Genomic DNA, 22,783 nt, shown 5'->3' with positions numbered 1-22,783 from the left:
GAGTAAATTGGATGCTTATCTTGCTGGGATCCTATGACCCCAGCTGACTTCCTGCCCTTTGGGCAGGGGGCTGGACTCAATGATCTTCCAAGGTCTGTTCCAGCCCTAGTGTCTATGAAATCTCTGAAAACCCTTGGCCTCCAAAGTACCTGTGGTTAAGATTCCTTTTTACTAATTTATGGCTCCCTGGCTTATCGCTTTTAATTTTATAAATCCAGTGATTCCTCAATTAATCGTCTGTCATATATCTGTTTATTAACTCAATGTTATCGTCTTTAACTTTTAATGATTAGTCTATTGCTCACCGGCTTATCAACTTAATCAATGATCCTTATAATTCAACATTTTAATAGTCCATTCCCCACTGGGACCTTAACTCAATTGCTGATCCTCTTATGCTTTATCAATTAATAATTTTATAGCCTGCCAGCTTATTGGTGCATTCACCTATCTTCTGGGGAAAGCTTACCCTGTCTTCGCTGGTCTCATCTCAATCACTGGCCCCAGCTCTAGCCCCAGCCCTGGCACCGGCTCTGGGTTCGGCTCTGGCTCCAATTTACACAGTACTTAAACTTCCCATGCCTTCCTCTCTCCAAGGATGAGCAAGTGTGGCAGCCACCCCTTTGAACCTCTGGTGGAACTCCGAGGAGCCAATGGGAGCTGGCTTTTGTTGCACGTATTTGCCTGCCATCCAGATTGGCCCCTGCCAACATCCAGGCAGTTACAGTGCCAAGAGTCCCAAGGTAAATCTCTGGGCGAGCTCCAGTCTGGCTAGCGTGCATGGACCATAACAGGATCTGGGACCAGTGTCCTATTACATGATGTATTAAAGCTTAAAATTGTATGTGATAATTTTCATTACAACTTTTGTATTATTCAATACATTTGTGACTAGTTTAGATGCCTAGAACATTTCTGATAAATCTGTTGTGGAAAAAACTGAGAGGGTAATTACTTTTTTTTTTTTTTTTTATATTATAGAATGAAGAAAAGCATTTAATCAAAGATAAAGCTGTTGACATTTGTCACTCGGAGAAAACAGCAGCTGAGCCTGAAAAAACCCCAATAAAAAATGAAATGAACAACAAAAGAGCTTCCATAGCAACATTGAGCAAAGTGGATATTGATATTTTGCTGTCTGAAACAAGGAACTGTAAGAATGACTGTTCAGTGCAAGATAATAAAATGGGCAATTTAAGTATTCCTAGTGATGCAGAAATTAAAGTAAAACTTAGTGGCCCACAGACTGAGGACAGTGGACTGCAACAAAACATAAATCCAGGTTTGGAAGCTGAAAGTGGGGATTCTAAAAAGTTGCCTGTTGGAGTCATAGATGAGAGTCACAATATTTTGAAGCTCATGCAGACCATCTCAGGAGACCAAAAGCAAATTGAGCAGGTAATTTTTTTAAGGCTTAGACAAATATTTTCAAAGTGTAATTGTTGGACATCGGACATCGGGGTTTTTTAGAAAGCAGTTCAAATTTGCTGCACATAAGCGCCACCTAAGGCACTTCAGTAAGGACATGGAAGAACTTGAGGGAGTCCAGAGAAGAGCCACCTGTACGATCAGGGACTTGTAAGGCAAGCCATATGAGGAAAGGCTGAGGGCCCTGGGCCTCTTTATCCTAAAGAAGAGAAGGTTGAGAGGAAACATGATAGTGGTTTACTGCTGTATCAGAGGAGTGCATCAAGAGCTCAGTGAACAACTGTTCACCAGGGCACCCCTGGGGAAGACCAGGACTGATGGATGTGAACTCCTGGAAGGCCACTTCAGGCTTAATACCAGGAAAACCTCCTTCACAGTTAGGTTGTCCAGACTGAAATAAACTCCCTCCAGAGGTGGAGCAGTCACCTACTGTGATGGTTTTCAAGAGGAGACTGGACAGTCACCTCAATGGGGTCACTTGACCCCAGCTGTTTTCCTGCTTAGAGCGGGGGGGGCTGGACCTAATGATTTGTGAGGTCCCTTCCAGCCCCTAACAATCTATGAATCTAAGAAAATATACTAGTGTGTTCTGTTCCACCACCCTAATAGTGATTCAGAACTCCCATTCATTGTAACAGATCTCACACTTTGTTAAGGTACTTTTATTTTGTTGCTTAAATGCTAAAATTGAATGATGATATAGAGACTTGTAAAAGTTGTGTGTACATTAGAAGTAAAAAAAATACATGTTAAACACTTGGGGGTGGGGTTCTACTTCTTAGGATGAAGTTGTTCATGGAAAACCAGGAGGAGCTCAGGAAAAAATCACTTCTCACTTAAAGCCTCATAGCTCTGCCAGTGAACCCTCCCTCTCACGGCAGCGGCGAAAGAAGAAAAAGGAACTAGCTGACATTTGTTTGGAAAAGGTGCAAGTGAATAAAAGCAGCTTAAAATTGACAGCATTCTGCTATTTTAGCCTCTTCCTATCCTATAACATGTATAATGCTTTTTAGACCCTTTCAAAAAGATCATGTTTAAAATAGAACATGGTTCATGAATAATCTAATTTCCTAATTGTTCATATAAATGGATTCATAACAAAATGTGAAACTATTGACTTTGGTAAGTGTATTTTTGTTCTTTTGAATGGATATTAACTCAACATGGCCAAAGAGGGAGGTGGGAGGATATTAAAGTAGGTAAGGAACAAGGGACAGGGATGGAGTTGAAAATGTATTCACTTCATTTTGTGTCCTCTGATAGAACCTGGAATGAAACCCAAGAGATTGGATTGAGTCCTTTCCTCACAAACTTGTGCTTCGACTTCTAGATTTCATAGATTTTTTTAAATTTGTTGAGAGAGAAGACTGTGACCATATACTGTTTCTCTCTAAGTTCAGTGCAATTGCTTCTCAGCCTCTGCCCTCTCCACCAGATGTGGATGTGAAGATTACCCAAAGCCATGCAAATCAACATGTTGCTGAAGTCTCAGATTCTGTAAATAGCTCTAAAAACAGTCAGATGTTTATTTTAGAGGTTGGTACTAAACATTTTATATGCAAGTTTTGTTGGTTTCTTCTGAGCGGTTTTCTCCACAACCATGTGCATAGTGAGGTAGGGGAAAAAGACATAATTGTAGCTATCCTCCCTGACTGAAGTTCTGCCTTTTTAAATGATAGATTCCTTCTCATAACTGAAACAGTTATGAGAAGCTGTTGGAGGCTCTTCTCATGCAGGGCTCGTTGAATACTATGGGGAAATTAATACAATCCATGCTAAACAAGTTGAGAGCCCTAGTTAATAGCCGTCTTTTTCCAGAGGCATTAGGATGAAGGATTTTTGTTTCACATGCTGCATACTGCAAAAAACACTGTGATTACCACATAAATGTTCATTTGATTTATTTTAAAGGATCGACCCTTGTCAGCAAGAGAGAGGAGGAGACTAAAACAGTCACAGGAAGAGATGTTTCCTTCTGGTAACTTGTATTTGCATGTTGACTCTTTTACATGCAGAGCCTTATGTTCTGTGGAGAACTACAATCTGCTTTTTAGTATATTTCCCCCCCCCCAAGAGATTCCTTGAGATGTACTTTTAGTGTTAATAGGAGTTTTTATTTAGCATAACTATTTTTCTAGGGCTCATTCTGTATTATGCATGGTGGCAACTTGTATCTGAAATATGTGGGAAAAGGAGGAAATGCATTTTTTCAGTTAGAAGTGTTTTCTTCTGTTTAGAAAAACAGATTACTTCCCAGTGCTATGTTCTGCCAGGTTTTAGCATTTCCTTTCATGAGCCATAGAAATAATTCAAAATAAATGTAAACAAATAAATACTGTTAAAAAGTTTGTCATTCTTTCAGTGTCTGATGCAAAACGAACATCACGTAATGCAGTAGCTGAAGCAAAATTACATGTGGAAAATCATATTAAAGTTTCTCAGTCCTCATCAGAGTCCACTATTTCTCAGGTAAACTGGGGTTATCTGCTTTTTAAATATTTGAATACAGGCCCGTGTGAGAAACAAAATGAACTGAGGAACTTGTAACACAAAAATTATTTACTGTAGAACACATAGCCAATAAAACTACACAGCTATTCTGAAGCTCTTGCCTCCCAAAAGTTATGAGTTACAGTTGCTGCAATAGCTTACCTCATATTTGACACCAGAATTAAACTGATTTAGCCAATCACAACTGACACATTTTCACTCTTATTCATCAGAAATGAAGGATTGAATGGGCACAAAGATGGAGCTGGTAATGTTCAACTGGGGAGCAACATGATAGAAGCATGTGCTGCCTCTTCCTGGGATATGCCTTGAATGTAGATAAATGGGACTTCAGTCTCATTCTGTTAGTTGCAAAAAATAGCTTTGTTCATTCATGCACTTAAATTGGGCTACTTCCTGATTTTGTCTGAAACTCATTTTGCCAAAACTACATTTTAAAAAAAAAGGAGAAAAATAATCCCACACGTGAAGAAAGTAAAAAAATTAGGTATAGAATGAAAAGTCTATCATTTGAAAGGGTACACCCAAAGTTCATCATGCTTTTGGCAAAACGTGTATGGTTATGTGCTGACAAAAAGTAATAATCGTTAATTTTTAAACTTTACAATGTCAATAACACTTAGCTTGAAAAAACCTCTGTACTCGCAAATCAAGAAAAATTAGATTTTGCTTATGGCACATATATGCTAATGATATGCAGTTTTTTTTGCATATTGTATTAAAAATTGAACTCACTGAATTGTGGAGATGCATATGTGAAATTTAGGTTGAAGCCACCTAGAAAATGTTAGGGAATACTGAAGTTACTGGACAGAATAAAAATATGTGTATAAAGACTGGATACCTTGTAGTCCAACAATAATTGCTCTTATAATGTAGTTTAAAATGCATTGCCTGAGAATTTATCAATATGCCCAAATTAAAGAACTTGAAACAGGCTGTGTAAAATACTTAGTGAATCATTCCATTTTAAATAGAAGTGACAGTTTTAATGTGCTAATTAAATTAGCACGTGTATGTGCTTTGACAAACATATTACAACTCTTGGTCTTAACTTGTAAATGTCCATTACAATTTACTTGCCCAGTTAAATCTTATTTAGTAAGTTATACTTGATGAAAATTGTTTTTTTCCATAGTTCAAAGAACCTGTGTGTTATTGTACAACTGCTTTAATACAACCTAGTTTAACTGATTACTTAATTATACAAAAGATCTAGGCAGTAGCTGTGTTTGATCTGAGCGCAAAAGGCAGGTGAAGCCTTTGGGTAGAGGCAATATCTTTTTATTAGACCAACTAAATAGTTGCAAAAAAAGTTTATTTGAAAGCTTTCTGACACATACATCCTTCCTCAGGCCAAAAAAAATAAAATAAAACATGGTGAGAGATATGAAAAATGGTCAGGAATCTTTTGAGTATGAAAAAAAGCCAGTCTTTAGAAAGCTGTTCTGCAGGAATGCAGATTTAAGAGGGTTGCAGGGAACAAAAGCAGGTTGTTTACCTCTAGGTATAAGATGTCAGCCAGCTGAGGGGAAGGGGGGCACAAAATCAATGTTAAAAATTAGTCCTGGTTGTTGGAATTTGGCTTTTTTCCTCTTCTCACATTTTGAAGATTCTATTTCAAATGGCAAAATATAGTATCTTCCATATTTCAGGGATCTAGGCAACAGCCATGTTGGTCTGACTGTAATTCTACAAAGTAATTTATTTGTTTTATCTTGTCTATGATAGAAAAAAAAAATAACCCATTGCCTATCTGATGATGAGATGAGCTCTTCCACAAGCTCCACAGATAAGTCAGATGGAGATTTCAAAGCAGGGTAAATGTCTTCTCTTGCCTACAGTCATCCAGTAGTCATTTGTTTCCAGTATCTAGTACTTTTTACTGCTTTGATTTGATGTGGAAAACGAGAAATGTATTTTCATAGTTGATGCATACATCCTGAATCAAATCCGTTTTGAACATTTGATCATTGGCCTCTCTGACCCAATTATTTTCAACCTGCCCTGTATAACTTATTGGTGTGTGTGTAATTCACCGAAACCAAAGGCATAGCAAATGGTTTACTATGAAATCCATTTACCAGTACGAAAGCAACTATTAGTTGCAAAGGTGCTAGCATGGTTTCCCTTCAAATGGGAACAAGATTGAAGCGTTTATTAAGAATCTTGTCTTCCTTACAGCTTTCTTTGCATTTTTTTGCCATAGTACCAATGTAGATTAAGCTAATGTGGCTGACTTGATTGTTAATCACTGTTGTTTAGATTAGGTCAGAGTAACAGATAGATGAAATTGATGCCCTGTCTAAACTAAGATGCCTACCAATGGAGCTGTGTAGCAAAAAAAACTGTTCTCCCCACTCCCCCCTGCCCCTCCCCAAATATAATAGCACCTACACATAGGGATCTCTAAATCATGGAGGAAGTGCTCTCCATAGCAGCTCCTTTAATTTTTTTTCATTTCACTGCTTGCTCCTCCTCCTCCCCCCACCCCCACCCAATAGGTGGATAGCCCTGTCAGCCATACTGCTCACTGGGGAAGCAAAAACTGTGGTTTTAAATATGCCACAGCTTTTGCCTCCTTGCCGGTGATCAACGAAGGGGCACTGGTGGCCCCATCACTTGCTGCTGACCAGAGAGGAAGCAAAAACCATGGTGTATTTAAAATATCAGTTCTTCCTTCCCTGGCAATCAACAATAATGGCAGGGCCAAGGAGGTCAAGTGGCAAAATCAAAAAAAAATTAAAGGAGCTGCTTGCTGCAGGGGGCACTTTTTCCATGATTTACAGAGATCCCTACCTATAGATACCAAGTTTCTGAAAGCTCACAATAATTGTGAACTGAAGCCTGGGCCTTGAATTAGGCTTTGTTTTATGTTCTAGGAAAAAAAATACAAATGAAATGGACGATTTGGTTCAGCTTATGACTTGGACCCTGAAAATGGACTCTAAAGAGAACTGTGAACACCCCTTAATCCCAACCCCTGAATCAGAATTCAAGTTTCAAAAGAAATACAGGGACACTCTTATCCTGTGTGGAAAAGCATCTAATGAACCGGAGGAATTCAGATTTGAAGAGTTTCCTTCAGGTTAGTAGTTCTGTTCATACTTTAAAAAAGAATAGCTCTGACAAGGTCCACTGGCTATCAGTGGTCAACAGAGCACTTACTGGTAGTGTAAGCGATTGCTGTAGCTGCCAGCAGGTGAGGTAATCTTTCCAAATGTAAATAGAGGGGAGAGATGGTCTGAGAGTTATTCATCGACCTGTGAGCCCGGCTATGGACTTCTTAAAATGAACTGTTCAAAATTGAAAATCAAAGTTTAAAGATTTCAGTATGTTTTTAAATGTCAAAATAGTATTTCATAACACTTCTTGATCATGGGTAGGACCCAATATTTAAACCTGAGGGCTTTAAGTGGGTGCAGAAGTTCATTATGCATCTCATTACAGAAATGGGGCTAATTTCAAATTCAAAGTTAGAAGCCATCTTTCAAATTCAGACCTCTTACTGAGTGGTTATATTCTGAAAGGTGACAGTAGAAATGGTGTTGTATGACTGACTTCATATAATATCAAATCAGTTTACAAGCCAAAGGATGAGTAAAAAAGCTAAACCTGCGGTCTGTTGATCTAAATTTTGCTTGTCCTGGTTTTGCATGTTTTTAAATAGCCAACATAATATTGGAAAGCACATTGAATTCTACTCTTTTGCCCCTCACCAAAACAAATGCTTAATCCTAGTGTTTTCCATTGTTTTTTAATTACACATTTAACTCTGGTAAGGGGCAAAGCCAGAATAGAATTCAGCTCAGTTTCAGTGTTATGCTGGCTCGCATCAAATGAGAAAAAAACTGATAAAGATGTTTGATCCCAACAATGCAGTTGGTTCAGTAAAAGATACAGTACTAAAAAATCCTTGCCTCTTGAGTAAAAGTGACATTTTTGGTCTGCTTTGTTTTTCATAGTAACTGTACCTTTTAGATTTATAAAACAGTGATATCACTGGCTCCGAAATTTACTGCTGGCACCTTGTAAATAGAAACTACCATTGAATGTTTGGTTGACACATCAATGAAATTCACACTAAAAATCACATTTGGCTCAATCAGATCTTTTATTTGCATTTGTTCATTAATGAAGAAATTTAGGGCACTGAAAACAAATCACTGGCTTAAATCTAGCTTGTGTCAGTAGTGACAATATTATTTTTAGGTTATTTCAATAGCCAAAGTCAAGACTTAGCATGCTCTTACCGCAGTTTCCATTAGGAAATGAACTATACTAAAATTACTGTCATGGGGAGGTTGAAAGGCCACTGAGGCTTGAAAGGAAGACTAGTTTATGTTGGTATAAATAAGAAGTGGACAGATGATGTAAATACTTACACTAGTGTAACGTAATCTAATGTGGTACAGAATTACCTTGATAAAAACAAGAGGTAAAACTACTCCTGTGTGTGTAAGATCTGTTTCCATCCTGGAGCAACCATTTGCTCAATCCAGACAGGCTGTTACATGCCCTTATCTAGTAGCAAGGCCATATGATAGCATCTGCTGTGAACAGCCAACCCAGAATAGCTACCCATCTCTGTACTCTGGCTCCTAGTGTAATGTATCCCAGCATACACTAATATTAATGCTTCATGTCCTGAAGTATGTTGGTGGATGGCATTATTGCTACCAGTGCTGTTTTTTCAGTACAGTAATTACTGTATTTTTTAATTCCTTTTTTAAGTGTAAAATGATTGAAATGCACTGAAGGATTTTAGTTGTAGGATCTACCCTTTGACATGGAACTGCCACTCCAAACTACCTTTTTTTCCCCAAAAGTATGTTTTCTAACTGTGATTGTAAAGAGACCCTTCCAAACATACCTGCAGGACGTACATTATTATTTTATGCTCTGAGGCCTTCATCCTGCAAACTGGATTCATGTGGACTTTGCACCTGCGTATTCTTCCAGTAGGGTTACTGTGTTACTGGTGATCACCCAGCTAACATACTTGTTCCACAATCCCAAACTACCTCCCCCGTGGAGTCCTTGGTATTGATTAGCCCATATTCCAACCTCTGGTAGGAAAGGAGCCTGTTAAAATGAACTACTTTACTTTTTTTTTTAAAAGATGCCTTATCTGGTCCTAAAAAGATTAAGAGAGTGGTTGAAATCTTGAGGTCTGATGTGGTGCAAGGACTTGGAGTGAAACTTCTAGAGAAAGTATATGATATCATGGAGGAAGAAGATGAACTGAAGAGAGAGGTGAATTTTCTTCCTTCCCCTAATGCTGCAGTCCACTAAATCTGTTTTTTTCCTTCCACGCTGTCTAAATGAGCATTTCATTTTTATATTTTAAGAAACTGATCTAACAACATAGACCCTGCCCCTGAAAAGACATGTATGCGCTTATCTGTTTGCAGAATTAGGCCATAGTCATGTATATTGAAAGCAGACGTTGCAACCTTAATTTTAGTTCATTCTGAATTGTTGGAAAAGTTGGCTTTGATTTTGAGACCATTTTGAGATTGATAATTATGCCATATAAATAATAGAGTCCACTGTATTGTGTATTTTGGTTATTTGCATGCTTTTCCCCAGGACAATTTTGTGCATCTATCCAATTACATTTTACCTGGTTAGTTGCACATTAGCTTTTAACACATTTTGACTTGCCATTTAAATTGAGATTGGGCGGGGGGACCTAGGCTTGGTTAATCAAGTAACATGGTGCGTCAAACTCCATCAGACCCTGTGGGCCAGATGAGTGGCACAGGTCCTGGGTGAGTGGCGTGAGGCTGCATTCAGTGTACATTCCCATGTTGACCCTATGGGGCCAGTCAAGTGTGCAATGCATGTGGGTTCAGTCTGAGATCCATGGGCAGCATATTGGCCCCGATAATAGGGCCCTTTGGGCTGTATCATAGACACTTGTGAAGTAATGCAACAGTTGAGCAGTATATGGAAAGATCGTATTGCTTATAACAGGCAAGTTATACCATTCAAATTAGGAAACGTTTTTGCAATCTGATGAATGACTGACTACATACAGCTTTTTGTTGTTTTAAATTTAATAAGCACATTTCAGTCTTTTGAGGTATACTTAACGTTTCCTGCTATGATGAACATATTCGACCAAACACTTATTTAACAGCATGTCTGAGAGAACTGATTTGTATTGTACAGGATTTATTTGTTATTCATACATACATGCTTAATTATAAAGGCACAAAAGTGTTTATGACTGAGTATCAATTGCCATCATTTTCAGTGTATTTCTAACAAGTCTTAAGAACTGACAGAAAACGTATGGGGCAACTTGCAGTGCAAGGCCACATTATGACTGGGACTTATGTCATCCATTTCGGGGGGGGGGGGGGTTCCCTACCCTTATTAGCATAGTCTTATTTGTGTAATTTTGGAGGGAGCAGACAGGAGGGCTCTGTAAATAATACGAATCAACTTCAGCATTGTCTTCATTCTTGTAGAAGATGCAAGAGTTTTGAATATGTGCATTTTGAAGACAGCATTTGGCCATTCCAAAGTGGAAGTTCATTAGAGAAATGTCAATTAACTGGCATTTCACCAATGAACTTCCATTTTGAAATGCCCAAATGTGCTTTCAGAGGCCATGTACAGTTTTCATTGAAATCAATAAAAATACCCAAATATATAAATCTACCTCCTAGTATTTCTAAAATGTATACATCAGGGGTGTCAAAGATGCTGACTGCAGAGCCCTACCATCTGCCCTGTAGTACTACCTCTGAGTCTTAGACTATGCCCTCATACTGTATGCATAGCTGGTCAGATTTCCAGTTGTTTGCTGCAAAACTTGATTACAACTGAAATGCTGCATAGATAAGCTAACAAAAAAGCTTGTGTACTGCTCTTTATATAGCACACATCTCTTCTGAAATGTTCAACCCAGATCATTTTTAAATAGTCCTTAGTTTCAGCTAAGACCATTTGTATGTTTCATTTATTTGTCCTCCCTTTCAACTGATCAAACTGAATGGCATCCTCAATGTAAATTTTCTTAGGAGAAGCATGTGTGTGGGGGGACCAAATGGGGAGTAAATTAAAACAACGGACTTATACTGTTTTTGTTCTAGTTACAGTTGCGGGAGCACATGGGAGAGAAGTATACCGGTTACAGTGTGAAGGCTCGCCATCTAAAGTTTCTTGAAGATAATGTAAAATTTTGACCAGGTGAATGTCTTTTGTAGTTTTCTTAGAGAAAAGATTATCTAGTTTGAGTGTTGGGTAGGCTGGATCATTATATACTACACAGATTAACTTATAGTTATAATACTTATTTTTTATCCTTAGACTTTCCTTTTCTTGGTAAGGAGATGAACTGGACAGTGTATAGGACTAGTAATAGTCATATTGCTCTTAATACTGTGAAACTGGGCATTACATTCTCTACAGAAGAGAGAGAATTGTTATAAATTTGGATTTATTTTTTAATTAAAGTTTCCTTATACTTTACAGAATGATTTTTATAAATATGAAATTGTTCCCAGAAATGGTGCATGTACTAAATTTTCTGTGTAAAATATTTTAACTAAATGGAAGTGTTTTTTAGGTGGGGGTTAGTTTAAATTTCTTACAGTAATAGGGTAGCATGAGATTGCAGCTAACTAAACCACACCAATTGACTGTACATAAGTGAAGCTACATGGTGGTACTGCCAGTGTAGAATGTTGTGTAGTATATACCAATACATTTAAATATTTCTGAAAGTTTTAAATGAAAAAATTCAATATGGTATAAACAGTAGGCCTATGTGGATAGGGAATTATTCAATTTAGATGCCAGAGATTCGATTCAGAGCCGATTCAGAGATTCAGCCATAAAGTATAATGGGGAATCAATGAAATAGCTATAACTTTGTTGTCTTTTGGGTGATTCAAATGAAACTTGCAGGGATGGTAGTCTCTGCTGCGAGCATGACATGTACCAAGGTGATAGGTGCAGGGGTTTCTGGGAAACTGCACCTCAAATTCCTGAAAGCAAAGCTTATGACATAGGTGACACTGTGTGTATGTGTTAAGATGCAGCAGGGTGAAAGCTGCAGGCCTGCTAGCACCTGCTGAGGCCATGAAGCCTACCAGCTGTTAAGGAGATGAGTGCAGGGGGATTCTGGGGCCCTGCACCCCTAGCTGCTGACAAGCAAAACTCGTGACACGGATGCTTGTGCAACTGACTGTCTGTGTCTTCAGGCAGAAGCAGTTCCCGGCTCTGTATTGATGCTTTCCTCTCCTTAGTCTGTGGTTTTGCAGGTGTTAATCCTTGCCCCTTAACTCATTATCTGGTAGCTAGCTACTGTGTATTGAGCTGGTCCCCGAGTGAATCAAGATTGATTGGTAACACAGTAGCTTAGCAGCCAGGCCTGCAGTAGTGTCGTCCCCCTCCACCCCGTGCCCGAAGAGTGAGACAGTTGCACAAGCACCCATGTCATGAGTTTTGCCTGTCAGCAGCTAGAGGTGCAGGGCCCCAGAAGCCCCTACACCTATCTCCTTAACAGCTGGCAGACTTCATGGCTTCAGCAGGGGCTACCATCACTGCAGCTTTCACCCTGATGCACTTTAACACACACAGTGTCACCCATGTCACAAGTTTTGCTTGTCCACAGCTTGAGGTGCAGTTCTCCCAAACCCCTGTACCTATCTCCTTGAAACTTGGTAGGCTTTGTGGCCTCAGCAAGAGCTACCATCCCTACAGTTTTCACCCCATGACATACACACACATACATGTGACATGAGTTTTGCTTTCAGAACTTTGAGGTGCAATTTCCCAAAACCCACTGAACCTATCACCTTGAAACTTGGCATGCGTCATGGTCTCAGCAGAGGCTACCATCCCTGCCGGTTTCACCTGAATCAGCCAAAAGACAAAGTTATAGATATTTCATTGATTCCTCATAATACCCTATGGCCGAATCGATTCAGAAAGCCTCCAGCTTCCAGCGATTCAATTTGGATTCATAGATCCAGCCTCCAAATCATTTCCAAATCCAAATTATGATCCAAAGCTTTGCGCAGCTCTAATGGACAGCTGATTTATGATTTCTGTAGCCATAAAATTAATTTCAGAACACTGTCTTATGTCTATATGCTACATTATTAAAAAAATCCCAAATAAAATAGGCACACTCCACAGATTGAACTCCTGGGTTTGTTTGTTTTTTTTCATTAGAGTCCAGGCTCTAGCTTCTCTCCCAAGGAAAACAAATTTCAGTATTTATTCCTTTTAGTGAAAAAATTATTAAAACTAGGCACATTAAAATAATTTGTGTATTTAATGTCTTCTCTCATATGCCAACCTGCTTTGTTACAAGTTTTTTTTTTTTTATATTTTTGTTATATATAAACGTGTGATGCTAGAACATGTTGCATTTGTGTTTTGGAGGCTTGTAAATTATTTTTGAGGAATAGTTAGATAATCTGAATTTTCTAAAATAAATGTATCATTTTGAAAAATGTCCTGTTTCCTTTCCATTTTCAGAAAAAAAAATTGTCCTATGTAACTATTTATGACTTATGTATGTGGAAAAACGCTGAAGAATGATACTCCTTATAACTGATGCATAAACTAAAAAGAGCAAAATTGTGTTTAATATAGCAAAGGATGCTTGGTTGACAGAGTACATGCTAAACAGAACTTTTTGCAGAAGCAGAGGTGACAACTTGCTCAATTCCACTTCGGGTACTTATATATTTTGCTGACATAAAACTACTACTTCAAATTGTTGGGCTAATTAAGGGAGGTCAAAAATAGGGTCCCACAAGGATCTATGCTGGGGCCAGCTTTGTTCAACACTTCCAATGACCTGCACCGTGATGCATCACAGACTGCTGACTACCTCCTCACATGTGCAGTACACCTATGTACCCAGGATGAGGATCTGGCAAGAGTCTATGATAAAGCAGTTGTGTGGCTCCACCACATTAACTATGTGTAGAGGGGGAAAATGAAGCATAGAAGAGAAGATAATTAATGACTTGTATATGGGCACACAGTGAAATCTGCAGGTTTGCAGGTGACATGAAATTATGCCAGATAATCAAGTCCAAAGCTGATGGAGGAAAGCTACAGAAAGATCTCACTAAGCCAAGTGATTGGGCAAAAAAAATGGCAGATGAACTTCAATGTCAACAAGTGCAAGATAATGCACATGGTGATAAATAACTTCAACATATACAAAATTACAAAATGCTGGGTTCTGAACTACCTGGTGTGACTCAGGAAAGAAACCTTGGTGTCATTGTAGATGGTTCTCTAAAACTGTCACCTCAATGTGCAGCAGTGACAAAGAAAAGCCAGTACGGTTAGGCATCAGAAGAATGGAATGAAAAACAAAATGGAGAATATTATCATGCCATTATACAAATCTATGGTGTGCTCACATCTTGAAAACTGTGCACTTCTGGTTCCCACATCTCAAAAAGAATGCAGTAGAATTAGAAAAGGTACAGAGAAGGGTAATCAAAATAAGGGGCATGGAGCAGTTGCCATACCAGAAGAGACTAAAAAAGGCTAGGAACTTCAGTTTGGAAAACAGAAGTCTGAAGGAAGAATATGAAAGAGATCTATGAGATCACAAAGGGTAGGGACAACTATTGTTCATCAGGTCTTAGAATATTAGAACTAGGCAGCACTTACTGAAGTTAGCAAGAGGCGGGTTTAAACCTAACAAGAGAAAATACTTTTTGACATGATGCATAGTCAACTTGTGGAATTCGTTGCCACAAGGAGGTGGTAGAAGCAGATAGTACAACCAGGTTCAAAAAGATGAGAGAAATTCAAGGATGATAGGTCTATTGATGGCTATTGAACAGAATGGTTGGAGATGATTCATGTTGCATCTCTAACCAACAGTGGTAGATGCTAGGGAGGGTACTGTATAGGGCAGCGGTTCCCAACCTGGGGTCACAGACCCAAATGAGGGTCACAGGGGCAATGCCAGCAGTGGCACACGCAAGACAAGCCCTGCCGTGTGCCAGGAGCTCTCCTACCCCCCCTGGCCACCACCACTAGTGCACTCTGCTCCCAGCAGCGGGTCACAGAAAAAGAAGTTTGGGAACCACTGGATATAGGGGATAGGTCACTAAAGATATCCAGTACTCACTGCTTTCTCCTCCTATAGCATCCACTTCTGCCACTGCTGGAAAAAAACTACTGACCTACAGACCACGACCACTGGTCTCAGCCCGACCATTTTTTCTGCTGCAACTGGGAAAAAAATGGAGACGTGTTTGGGAGTGTTGGTAATAAAAAGATGCAATGAGACTGAAAGTCAGCTTGTACACGATAGATATAAAAATCAGTGACGAGACGTGGCAAAATTCTGAGCTGAGAAGAAAGGAAGAGATGCAGTAGAATTCAGATACTTTTTTTTTGGTGTGGAGGGGGAGCAGGCACTAAGAAACACATGCACATCTACACAGCCTTGTAAAAGGAAGGATTTACAAAGTATCTGGAGGTATGCAGAGCCAGAGCAAACAGCTGGGTAGAACTGCTAATTAGCACCATCTAAATGGAGAAGCACTTGATAGAAAGCTGCAGCAGACAGCTGAGCATCTGATTCTTAATTTGATACCTCACTGTGAATTGAGTGGGTTGTGAACTATCTGGATCTAAATGTTCGTTTCTATTGTACTGTTAAGAGTAGAGATGGGCATGTTGAAACAGATTCTGAAAGTCAATCTGAAAGATAAGGTAAGAAATGACAACAGTGGGATACAACAAAACCTCAAGCTAACTCAAAGTGTATGAGGCAGGACCAGGAGACTACTGTGTGAGAATATGACCCCAACCAACAGCAAGGCAACAGGACAGCCAAGACTGCAGTGAAAAGGCTATATCAGAAAAGATGCACAAGATCTGAACATTCAATCAGAGGATGCAAAAGACTGCAAGTAGAGATTAATGATCAGTAGCCTAGTGTGCTGGCAGCTCCATGCACACCTACAGTGAGGCTATTTTGAGCTATTATGCTAAAATCGGGACAAAAGTTATTTTTTGAAATAAAGTTAATGTTATAGAAGATGTATGATTTTTAGCTAATGATTTGGTTTTTTAATCCAAGTTTTCCTAATGATATATTCTGGAAGATTGTGCATGTGCAGCCCTTGACAGCTTGCCAAAACTTGTTAAGTGGTCCTCCAGCCAAAATAATTGCCCACCCCTGCTTTAAAAGAAACCTGAAGTGTACTTTCAAATTGAAACCCCACTTACCTCCTCCCCCATTTCATTCTCCAGGGAGATTATTAAAAACATAATCAGAAGTGATGTGTGTATTTCTCTTAACATCAAACTTAGTGTTCCTTGAGGTAGAAGTCAAAGAAAATTAGGGTTGGAAGGGATCTCAGAAGGTTATCTAGTCCACCCCTACTCAAAACAGGTTAAAAAGCACCAAGCAAAAAAGGGTATCAAAACAAGAATTTCTTAGACATGTTTAATGAAGGAAACTACTGCGTTGTTACATCATCAAGGTTCATATTACTTAGGATGCCTTTTTGGTTTTCTGTCTGCTGGCTTCTTATCTTCTGGTCCCAATTCCTGGACAGGTAGCCATTTTAGAGGATTGCGACGATACATAGGCCATGGAGGAAGCGTTAACTTAAATGAAAAAACAAATTATAAATGAACCAGAAAGCCAGCTAAATGCTATACACAATTTATAGTTCTCTTATAATAGAAAAATTCTACAGGTTAAGGCAGACAAAACACTTGGGGTACAGGCAATGTTTTATTAGAGCAACTATATAGTAGCAAAAAAGTCTCTTTGCAAGCTTTCAGGTTTAAGCACCCTTTGTCAGGCAAAGAAGAATTCAAAGATTGTAAAAGTTCTCCCTGGTAGAAAAGAAGCTTCATCTTCCACAGGGGAGGTGGTAAAGAATGGTGGGGTTTTCCTGGGTTTCAAAGTCCATTTGTGAAAAATATGCTCTGTGAATATGCAGCTTAGGCAGAGATTTCTATGAAGAAAGTCATGCCTCGGTTTTTACTGATACATAAAACAAGGGTCTGCCGAAACAAAAATGGCCAAAATCCCCATTGAAATCTGGCCAAATATTAACATTTTTCACCAGCAAGGGCCATGGCATTCCAGCCCTCCCTGTTCTGTGCCTCGTACACCCACTACTGCTGCCAGTTCTTGTGGCCAAAGACAATGGAGAGCAGTGAGTTTGGTGACAAGTGTAAGCGGACGCTGGAGTAAAGAGGGTGCAGGATGAAGAGGACTGGGGCATTGGGGAGGGGGTTAGTGCCATGCAGTAGAGGAATGCACAGCACAGGGCAGAAAATACCTCCAGAGTATGCTACTGATTCTCTCCTTTCCCCTTACCCCATCCACTCTATCACATGTTGCTGCAGGCTAGATCGAGACTGAAGGTTTAATTCATAGGAGTTTAATGGCAACAAACAAACTCTAGTATAATCTTTTCAAGAGACACTTAGACTTCTCTTAAAAAATAAGAAACAAGGCTAAGGTAAGAGGAGCTACAAACCAAAAAAGAATAAAGCATTAATTCTGTGGGTTAGATTTCAAGTATATTGTGACGTTTGTATTGTATCTACATACCTTCTGCTCCTCTAGTCGCTACTTAAAATTCCCTATCTAAAAGCACCATTTCAACTGAGAAACAGTTTTTAGTATTTCATTAATGCATTTTTTGACAGTGGTATTCAAAGTAGAAATAAATCCTTACCAGACAAGATAAAGCAAATCCAACCATAACTATATAAACAGTCCAACCAAATTGTTCAGTGATGTAACCATAGATAAAGCCGATTACCTATAGGAAAAAAAAAATTAAAACTTCAAAAGTCGTTTCCTGAACAAAAAAGATTAATACGGGAAGTGATCACAGGCACAAAAAATGAAAATGCAAGATTTCTTAAAAAGTACTGAATGTTAGCAAGTCAGGACACTTGCTAACACTTCTGCATAAAGCTCATTCTCAGTATTTCCCATTCTGTTCTAAAACCATGAATACCCACTATCTGTTGCCAAGTGTATTTATAAAAAGTAAAATGATCATTTCATGAATGCAGTAGGAAAATGGGCAACATATACAACATGGAAAATAAACTTGTAAACAGTGAAGCAGAGTTTGCATGGACAAAATGAGGACAATTTTGCTATTTATTTAGATTCTTGTAAAGGAAACTGCTTTTTGGTGAATTTTTGGTGGCTAGTTTCTAGCCAGTATGGAAAAAAGGTACTTAAAACTGTCTTAAAAAGAGTCTGTAGTTATCATAAATGAAATATTGGGGAAATGATGTGAAATAGTACTGTTTTTCTAAAGAGAATTAGTTGGCACAGGTTTGGGTCTGCAAACTAATGCTGGCCAGGAATCCAGGCTGTCTACTATGTTCTATTTAGCTAGGCTACTGAGTTCTTGTATTTTTTGAAAGGGCGAGAGTGGACAATGTTAACTAGATCTTGAAATCTTAATTTGTGGAGGTCAGAAAACTAACTTCCTACTTCAGAGGATTTAATAGTTCCACTGTTTATATATTTTCAATGCTGGGCATTTTAAAAGATTTGCCTACAAATGCAAGAAATTTTAAACACATTTTACATTTATCAGTTATGTTTTCTATTAAAAGAACTCAAATTGCACAAAACACATACTTAGTCTTTCTACTCATGTTGGAATCCTTTATTTTTTCAAAGGAAAAGAGGCAAATGAAAGTCAGCACATGCAGTCTTCATTTTAAGATCACCATTTAACCAAAGACGTTTTGTATAATGTATCTGTGTACCATATTTTCTTGCATACAACCTACATCTTCCCTCCCCCCCCCCCCATATCAGCCCCTCAAGTGGGGAAGCTGCTTTTCTGACTGGAAGGGAAGCATCCTGTTTTGATTCCTGCTCCACAGTACAGCAGCTGTGGCATTACTCTTCAGGCACTTGAGGGAGTCAGTTGTTCTCCTCATTGTTCTTCAGAGGAGGTGTTAACAAGTCTTTCATTTTTAATGTTCTTGATGTTCCGCTAGTCAAGCTGTCTTAGAGCAATTTCACTGTCTGCCAGCTGCTTCTGCAGAACAGGCTGCCTGCTCTGATTGGGGTTTCTGTGAACCAGTAGCAGTGTAGCCAGATACAGACAGGCTGCCTGCTTTCTCATCAGAGTTGCTGTGAGCCAGAAACAGCTCTGCCAGGGACAGGCAACCTGTTCTCTGACTGGAGCTATCACAGGCCAAGTGACAGCCCAGCCAAGGACAGGCTGTCTGCTCTCTGACCAGGGCTGCTGTATGATAGCCAGCCACGGACAAATCCCCACAACTACCCTGTGGTTGTGGGTTCCCCAGGGGATTCCTAGAGCTACTGCCCTGCTCACTGCTCTCTGCCATGGCTGGCAGCTAACTGCTATTACAGATTTCTTCACATACAGTATGCACCCAGATTTTCAGCCGCTTGTTTAAGGGGAGGCGGCAGAGGCTGTGAAAAAGGTGTAGGTTCTATGTGAACAGGCAATGGGGCAACTCTGGATATTTACAGAGCAACTCTGGATCCCAGTATATAGATAAGAGGTCTAGTTTGATGCCCGATTAATATGTTTGTATGGAGTCTTGTAACTACTACACCAAAACCTTTGACACGGACAGCTTCCATTCCACCATATTTCTGCCTAGGTGTACAAGGCCTACCACCCCCCGCCTTTGGATCAATGAGACAGAGTCCAAAAGCCAAACGAAGTCCAGACATTCAGTGCCACAATGGTTGTAGCTTCTGCTAGAGAGCAACACATAAAAGCTGCTGCTGCTGGCTGGCTAATGCCTCAGTAAGGGTGCATTACTGTCAAGGTGATATTCCTTAGCCTGTCTCCAGCCAAGGCATACCCACAAGGCAGTGCAGGCTAGGCACCCTATACTCACCTTGCTCTGGATCTTGCAACATTGTGGTATTTTACAGGAGCTATCCCCATCACGGGCAGCCCCACCACTTTGCCACCAGGCCCTCCAGCAGTCTGATGCAGTTTACAGTTATACCCAGGACAAGGAGTTCTATGCAAGAAAATATGATATATTCACTTCAGAGCTTAGACTGTAAAAGCCTGGTCAAATCAGTGGAACTCATCACCAAATATTTCAAGGCTTTACCTACATCATGAATACTATTTTATTCTGGGTGTCTTTTTAGCCAACAAAGTGGTTCTTGTAAGCTTCAGGAGATACAACCAAAACTAACTCATAGCAATTAGACATGTTACTAAAATGTCAATAATTAGCATTGCTATTTGAGAATGAAGATTGGTACTGAAAAGACCCATCTGTTAGTCAGAGTCCAGTCCTTTACTTTCAAAGGCAACTATGTAACAAAATCATTTCCGTAGTCTGAGCATGCTTCAGTTAGCAATGGTAGATCAAGAAACCTATTAATAAACATCCCAGTCTCACTCCTTCCTCTTAATGGCTAGAAACCTTATTATTAATCTAAATTATATTATTTTACCCCTTTTTGTTCTTGCACCAACACTGTACTCAAGCTTAGTTTTCCTCCCTCTGCTGTTTACCCAAGTATCTGTAGAGTGAACATATCCCCCTCTTCTCTTTCATTTTGGGTATCATCAGGGTAAAGGAATTAGACTTTGAATTAAATTGGAACTCCAGATTCAGAACCAGTCCCACACAATTTAAATGAAGTCTAAATCTATTCTGCACAAACTCTTTTTTTTTCAAACCATTGGTTTTCTTAAGTCTCATTAAGAACATTTAAAGACTTAAGACATCTTGTCTGCTTTGTTTCAAGCTTCAAAACACCTGCTTGAAGAAATGAGTCAGATCCAAATCTGATTTATTTTTAGAAGGTGTCTTACAAACTTGTGTGTCACCTGCCATGGGTTCCACTATACTTACTGCAGAGACGAGAATGATTCCTTGAAAAATCTGTTCTGCTAATTTTTGACCCTTGTAGTCCTATGGGGAAAAATGCATTAACAGTTAGCATTACTTATGCACATATATCCACTATTCAGTGCTATTCAGAAAGAATGCAAGAATCAGTAAGACAGAGCTGCCCTGGCCACAGAACGCGAAGTGTAGAATATAAAATCAGACTGAAAGGTAGTTTTAACTAATATTTGGCTCTTTACAGCTTCATATGAAAACAAGAAAATACCCCTTAATTTACTGCCTAGTGTCTCCTGCATCCCCAAGAACATATTAGTCCCCCCATGGAACCACAGTGTAGACCATCTTCAGTATTAATAATATGAGAATAAAATCCCAAAGTCACAGATCTGTAAGCATCAGGAAAGGTTTTGGTTTTTTGAAGTGATAGAACATTACATTTTTTGTTGTTATACTAAATTGTCATTTTGTATGTACAGCAAAATAGTGTTAGATTTTTACAAAAAGTAGCTTTATACGTTAAAAGTGAAATGTGTCCTCCACAGGACTCCCCCCACACATCTGCAGATGAAAAACATTATTTGACTATTTACAATAAAAAATAGTTTCTAGAATACAAAATATTACATAAAATTATTTGTTTCAAAATATTGTTCTAATTGTGTGGTGGGAAGGGGAGCACCCTAAAGAAAAAGAGGTCAAAGCAGTTTGAGTCTCCAGTAAATTCTGAAGATCAGTATACCAGACTTAAATAATTTAGACCAGGGCTGTCTAACTTCTAAGGGACTGGGGGCTGCACACTGTCCAGGATGCACCAGTGGAACCACATACTGCATGCCTACCCCTACTGTGCAGTGGGGGCCCCATCCCATCCCTCCAGCATAGGCTCCGTCACTGCACAGCATTTGGGTATGCTGGACCACAGGCTCCCTTAGCAAGTGGGCTGTGCTGTAATGTACATGCTCTGCACCCTCAGGCACATGCACACAGCAGAGCCTAAGGAGGGAGGAGGCTGATGGAGACTGGATGCTGCTGCAGTCAGAATGATGGGGGGGAGGGGAAGGAAGGGGTGCTTGGCAGAAGCTGGGGGGCTGCAAATTAACCACTCACAGCCTGCAGGCATATCTACCAATTGGACAGCCCTGATTTAGACCACTTGCCTATAGGAGCAAAGATTTCTGTAGGCACCAAACACCACAGGCCCCTGTATAATTCCACCCCATTCCCAAGCAATGCCATTACTGAAAAGCCTGTCCAGCTTTCAAGTGAGGCCAGTTTTTCACCCCTGCCTCCCAGCTGCACTCATCAAATCCGTAAGCAGCCCGCAGGCAGTGACATGTTTACACTGCCATAGACCCCTCCCTTTCGCAAGTGTAACTACTGAGTGCTTTGCGTCGCTCCCCAGCTCTTGGCCCTCTCCCCAGGTTCAAGGCCGCGGGAGGGAGGAAGGGAAGGGGGCGCTTTGTTGCTGCCAGCAGAGACACTTGCTCCAGGGGCCGAGGCTACAAATGTTGGAGCATCTGTGTCGGCAGGGCGCGCAATCAGTCACCGCAACGCGCGTCTCCGCCGGCTCGGGACGCGCGAAGGGAGCCGCATCCTGCCTGTCCCAGGAAGTGGCTCGGGCGAAGCCCGCGGTCAGAGCCGCCCTTACCATCTGCGTGGGGACGGAGCGCAGCAGGTCCAGCATGGCGGCAGCGACACGCGCCTCGTCCACAGAGCTGCCGCTGGGCCCGTCCCGCGGGGACGACACGGCCCCAGATCCGGCCTGCGGGGGGAAGGGGCCTGCGGAGATGGAAGCCCCGGCCTGAGAGCTGGAAGGTCGCGAGGCGTCGGGAGCAGCGGACGCCGAAGATCGCCCACCCCGTGTCACCACAGCCGCGGCGCCGCGAACCCTGCTCCGGAGAGCGGGCGCTGAGCTGGCCGGAAGCAGCGAGGTCCGGCCCCGCCCCATTTCCCGTCAGCCTCCGCCCGGAGGCCCAAGCTA

The 22,783-nt window shown here is 40.3% G+C and overlaps 2 protein-coding genes across 8 annotated transcripts in view; one reads left to right on the top strand and one right to left on the bottom strand.

Annotated features, from left to right (window-relative positions):
• Nucleotides 1–15,106, top strand: part of NEK4 (NIMA related kinase 4) — a 52,711-nt gene extending 37,605 nt beyond the window's left edge. For 4 of the 7 annotated variants that reach the window (XM_019547413.1, XM_019547415.1, XM_019547412.1 and 1 more), the window contains 10 exons: nucleotides 982–1,398; nucleotides 2,211–2,354; nucleotides 2,824–2,964; nucleotides 3,340–3,406; nucleotides 3,791–3,897; nucleotides 5,671–5,759; nucleotides 6,822–7,027; nucleotides 9,062–9,195; nucleotides 11,046–11,142; nucleotides 15,086–15,106. In XM_019547413.1, the coding sequence (XP_019402958.1) occupies nucleotides 982–1,398; nucleotides 2,211–2,354; nucleotides 2,824–2,964; nucleotides 3,340–3,406; nucleotides 3,791–3,897; nucleotides 5,671–5,759; nucleotides 6,822–7,027; nucleotides 9,062–9,195; nucleotides 11,046–11,138 (1,398 nt within the window). In that variant the 3' untranslated portion in view covers nucleotides 11,139–11,142; nucleotides 15,086–15,106. Of the gene's footprint in view, nucleotides 1–981; nucleotides 1,399–2,210; nucleotides 2,355–2,823; nucleotides 2,965–3,339; nucleotides 3,407–3,790; nucleotides 3,898–5,670; nucleotides 5,760–6,821; nucleotides 7,028–9,061; nucleotides 9,196–11,045; nucleotides 11,143–13,134; nucleotides 13,421–15,085 lie in introns of those variants that run through there. The other 3 variants (XM_019547411.1, XM_019547410.1, XM_019547414.1) reach the window with 3 other exon arrangements.
• A 1,264-nt stretch (nucleotides 15,107–16,370) lies between these two features.
• On the bottom strand, nucleotides 16,371–22,765 carry SPCS1 (signal peptidase complex subunit 1). The gene is made up of 4 exons (XM_019547419.1): nucleotides 22,451–22,765; nucleotides 20,806–20,865; nucleotides 17,649–17,735; nucleotides 16,371–16,560 (listed from the first exon to the last, which is right to left on the bottom strand). The coding sequence occupies exons 1-4, from the start codon at nucleotides 22,748–22,750 to the stop codon at nucleotides 16,441–16,443; spliced, it is 567 nt and encodes a 188-aa protein (XP_019402964.1). The 5' UTR covers nucleotides 22,751–22,765; the 3' UTR covers nucleotides 16,371–16,440.
• Nucleotides 22,766–22,783: the final 18 nt, after the last annotated feature.

The sequence above is a fragment of the Crocodylus porosus genome, unplaced genomic scaffold, assembly GCF_001723895.1.
Source record: "Crocodylus porosus isolate Cpor-Errol unplaced genomic scaffold, CroPor_comp1, whole genome shotgun sequence".
In the NCBI taxonomy this organism is placed as follows: Eukaryota; Metazoa; Chordata; order Crocodylia; family Crocodylidae; genus Crocodylus; species Crocodylus porosus.
The sequence above is the reverse complement of the archived record's forward strand: the minus strand, read 5'-3'. Positions and strand labels throughout refer to the sequence as shown.